The sequence below is a fragment of the Panthera pardus genome, unplaced genomic scaffold, assembly GCF_024362965.1.
Source record: "Panthera pardus isolate Hobbes unplaced genomic scaffold, ASM2436296v1 HiC_scaffold_1, whole genome shotgun sequence".
NCBI lineage: Eukaryota > Metazoa > Chordata > Mammalia > Carnivora > Felidae > Panthera > Panthera pardus.
The window spans coordinates 22981012-22985811 of record NW_026526654.1 but is presented as its reverse complement, the minus strand read 5'-3'; the positions used below and the strand labels follow the sequence as shown (position 1 = coordinate 22985811).

Sequence of the window (4800 nt, the reverse complement as noted above, 5' to 3'; positions counted from 1 at the left end):
CGACAGTTAAAAACAAAGTGGAGGGGTTACCGCGTCGCTAAAGTTTGGAACAGTTTTTTCTAGATTCCCTGCACTCAAGCGCATTGGGCCTGACTTGAACTTAGATTCCTCATATGGTGAGAAGACCCAGCAGCTCCCTCTCTGGCAGACAGTCAGAGCTCTGCTCTTTTGTCCCCGTACTTTCTTGGCCTACAACTATGAGACAAGGTCATTCGGGTCCTATTCTAGTCTTGGGAATATCATCAATCTCTTCTTTTGGCCTCAGTTCCAAACACAATTAGCCCAGAACTCTTTACTTTGGAAAATAAGACTGACCCTTTGAGTCTAATTTAGCTCGGATCTTTGTGATTATATTCTATCAGCAGAACCCTGGAGGACAGACTGTCATCTGCACCTGACCCATACCTGCAGGGAGCAGGGCCAATAAAAGAATAACACAGCTGAGTGAGCAAAGGTATTTTGAGGATAAAGGAATATTATGCATGTTCCCAAACTAAGGTCGGTTATCCAAGGTAATAGAAATGTTAAAAATTTGAGAAAATGGGATTCAGTGGCAGAGTAAAATCCCTAAGACAGCAGAGTAAGGACCAAAGACACAGTGGAAGAATTGAAATCAGAAAGAGAAATGATTTACTGTTCTGTACATTTGTGGGAAGAAGGAAAAGGATAAAAAAGATTCTACAGAGACAGTTGAGACAGACATAAAGGAGATTCGGGTGGCTTTTTTTCTGGTGGGTAAAATCTTTGAAATAAGAAAGAATAGAGACAGAAAGGGGTTTGCGTCCCGGGCTAGAATAACAACAGCTGTGGTACAGAGGCTGACCTGTCCACACTTTGGTGAGGGCGGGACACTGGGGAGATGGGAAGGAGAGCTACCCGGCCTTCAGGTTCCCAACGGGCCTCTGAATGCTGTTTCATGCTGTGCAGCCAATGTGCATGAGGAAGTCAAGCCCTCCAGTCAAACAGCTCATTCCTTATGCTCTGGAAAGGCCCTGGAGACGATGGCTCAGAAGGTGGGTGGTGGAGACAGTGCCATCATCCAGAAACATCCATGTGCGGAACCATCGGCCTGCCTCTTTCTTCCCCCTGCAAGCCTGGCAGAGGCTCCCGGCGCACATCTTTACTTAGGTCTAAGTCAGATGTAATGTTCTAGAAGAACCTGAAAGTCACAAACAGTTTTGCTCTCTACACATGGAGAACATAAGCTTCATGTAAATATATATAATGGTGGTAAAGCTGCACTTTCACAGAAAAACACTACCAGCTTATTCAGTATTTATCCAGTGTTTTTAAATCAGTTTATTGGGGCACTTGGGTGGCTCAGTTTCATAAGCATCCGACTTTGGCTCAGGTCACAATCTCGCGGTTTGTGAGTTCGAGCCCTGCATCAGGCTCTGTGCTGACAGCTCGGAACCTGGAGCCTGCTTCAGATTCTGTGTCTCCCTCTCTCTCTCTGCCCCTCCCCTGCTCACACTCTGTCTCTCTCTCAAAAGCAAACATAAAAAATTTATAAATTAGTTTATTAATTGTATCGACACATTTACTAAGGTTTTAAATGTCCAGACTGAGCATTTTTCTCAAACTATTTCAACTTATATTGTGATAATTAGGCACACACATAAATCAAAAATAGCTTTAGCTGTTAAAATAAATAGATAACATATTTTCAAGAGAGTCACAAAAGAGAAAGTTATCTAAAGGGAATCGGTGTTTCTGAGAATCGTTTTCCACAGAAATCATGACGACGTTAGATTTTACTTAACACCCAATATATACACGATATTTAAAAAAAAAATTTAACATTTATTCATTATTGAGAGACAGAGAGAGACAGAGCATGAGCATGGGAGGGGCAGAGAGAGGGGGAGACACAGAATCCGAAGCAGGTTCCAGGCTCCAAGTGGTCAGCACAGAGCCTGACGCGGGGCTCGAACCCACGAGCGGTGAGACCATGACCTGAGCCGAAGTCGGACACCCAACCGATTGAGCCACCCAGGCGCCCCTATATACAAGGTATTTAAAAGGACTTCTGTTTCCCCAAGAAGTGGCTCCTCCTTCCCCAGGATGTGGTGATAATAACTAGTATTAGTTGGTCATTTTTATAAACTCAGCAGCAACTTTTAAAACGACCTACAACAATACAGACATAATGACCCACATATGTTGCTATTTCCACTGACATCTTTGGGGTGTCTCAGGTGAATTGTACTGACCGCCTTGAATCTACTTGACTAAAGCCTTGTGAGAAACGCAGTTTAATGGCCTCAAAGCAAAGTTTGAAAGAGTAAGTTTTAAAGCTATGAAATGAAAACAGAATACTGAAAAAGAGATAAATAATGCCTTGGATAGTCTGGGGGTTCAACACAAACAGGCCCCAGTATGAAGGGGGCATGAAACCATGAGTGAGTAGCTTGGTTTTCTCCAATCTTGGCACTAACTTCCTGAAAGATCTAGGGCAAGTGTGTGAATAAATATATGTATATATACATACATATATATGTATGTATATATACACACATACATATATAACTGTGTATTTTATTGGTGAGAATAGATGTTTTTCTTTTTTTTAAGTTTATCTATTTTTTTGCTTTGAGAGAGAGGAGAGAGAGAGAAAGTGAGAACTGAGGAGGACAGACAGAGAAAGGGTGAGAGAGAACCCCAAGCAGGCTCCTCAGTGCCAGTGCAGGCCCCAGTGAGGGGCTCGAACTCATGAACTTTGAGATCATGACCTGAATCGAAATCAAGATTTGGAGGCTTAACCAACTGAGCCATGCAGGTGCCCCAAGACTAGATGTTTTGCAAGATGTCCCTGATTTGTAATAGTTTGGATTCTACATGTGAATCTTCTGCTGATATGCACGTATCCCATTCTTACCTCTACCCTAGGGAAGATCTCAATTAATGGGTTACCAAGAACTCCCGGTAGCCCCGTCCTGGCTTTAGCACGTGATTAGCTGAACATACAATATTTCCTGAGAGCCACTGAGGGAGCCGTTCTGGACTTAGAAGTTAAAATGTCAGCAGGCTTTTCTTCTTGGTTGACTAAATGAAGTATGTCAAGGGTTGTTTGAGTAACTGATTTTTTTTGCTTGTTCCAGGTCCCCACTGGCTTTGCATCTCACCATCGAGCAGAGGGCCTGCTGGAAGTTGTCACTGACCACCACATACAGTAACAGGTTACCGAAGGTGTTCAGGGCGGCTAACGGCCTAGAAACGATGTACGCTTCATGGATCTGATTCTCGATGGGGCAGCTGATTGAAAGCAGTCGAGATTCGATCCGAATGACCCTCAAGATGTGGAAGGGTAAAAAACATATGTAAAACACGAGGAGTAGCAGAATGGTTAGCCTTCTAGCTTTCTGCTTAAGGCAGCTGTGATTCTGAGGTCCTTGGGTTAGGGTGCAGATAATCATTGTATAGCACAGTGTCACTATCACCAGGGGAAGGCAGAAAGTAGTTGCAGTCAAAACTAGATTGTACCATTTGATAGCGGCGAGGTCATCCGAACTGGTAAGGTCAAGGCAGGCTGATCTATTGGGCCTGGTGGTTGATGTGATCAGGAAGGTCATGGGAATGACGGCCACCAGTGAAATGATCCACACCACAGCACAGGCCACCACGGCCCATCGAGTCTTGTGAAAGGAAAAGCAGCTCATGGGGTGAATGATCACGAAGTACCGGAAGATGCTGTAACAGGTGAGGAAGAGGATGCTGCTGTACAGGTTGAAATGGAAGCCGAAGCGGATGAACTTGCACATGAAATCCCCGAAGATCCAGTTTTCGCCGCTGGCATAGTAGTGAATCAGGAAAGGGAAGCTGGTTAGATACAGCAGGTCTGTGCAGGCCAGGTTCAGCATAATGATGGTGCTGCCTTTCCACGGCCGCATTTTGAAAATGTAAGTGGAAATTGCTACTGCGTTCCCTGGAAAGCCCACCAGGAAGATGATGCTATATGTTACAGGGAGGTAGTGCCTCTTGAGTGGGATTTTTTCATCAGTGCAATTTCCAAAAGGCGCTGCAAAATCGGAGAAGTCAGAAGAAGCATTTGCAAAACTGTCCAGTGGCTCATTCATGGCTGTCTCCTTTCATCTTGCAGGAAAACAAGCGTTCGGTTTGGCAACACAAATCACTTCAAACTAACTCCCTGATAAAGGAAAATAGAAAACATTAATGATAGGGTAATGAAAACAATGATCTTCTTTTAAATGAAAATTGCTCTCAGATCCTAAATGTGCCACTTCTTTCTCTTTAATCTCAAAGAGACCCTGTGGAGAAGAGATTGAATTTCTAAGAAAAGATTGTGAGGCAAGGCATCTAATAATAATATGAAAGTTAAGTTACCACCAGAATGAAAACGAAGGATTGCAAATAAATACACGTAGCCGCAGTGGACATCAAGTTGGCAAGGTTGCTGTTTGGGGAAGCCACAGAATGTCACCATTAGAGACTTAACAAGACCTACCATTAATCAAGCGCCAGGCACTTCACCATCATGTAACCTCTAAACTTCACAAGACGCTGTGAAGTGTTTCTTATTATCTCTATTTTACAGGAGAAATAAAGACTGAGGGAGGTTTTGCAACACGTCCCTGGAAGGCACCTGGTGGCACAGCCAGGGCTCCAACCTGTGTCTCTCTGATTTAGAGGCCATCCTCGATTCTAGCTTCCCTCACTACGCTGCTTCCCAGTCCAGATTCCCCCACGTACATGATGGAACAGGAAGAGTGAAGGCATGAAAAGACAGAATACTGCCCATTTTTTAAATGTAGATTTCACATCTTGCGCCATCATACATAC

At 43.9% G+C, this 4800-nt stretch overlaps 1 protein-coding gene across 1 annotated transcript; it reads right to left on the bottom strand.

Annotated features, from left to right (window-relative positions):
• Positions 1 to 2613: 2613 nt before the first annotated feature.
• Positions 2614 to 4232, bottom strand: OXGR1 (oxoglutarate receptor 1). The gene has a single exon (XM_019443795.2). The coding sequence runs from the start codon at positions 4074 to 4076 to the stop codon at positions 3060 to 3062; it is 1017 nt and encodes a 338-aa protein (XP_019299340.1). The 5' UTR covers positions 4077 to 4232; the 3' UTR covers positions 2614 to 3059.
• Between the last annotated feature and the right edge of the window lie 568 nt (positions 4233 to 4800).

What these genes read in the sequence shown, in the direction of transcription:
- OXGR1 (XM_019443795.2), bottom strand. Translation starts at nt 4,076, where the DNA reads ATGAATGAGCCACTGGACAGTTTTGCAAATGCTTCTTCTGACTTCTCC.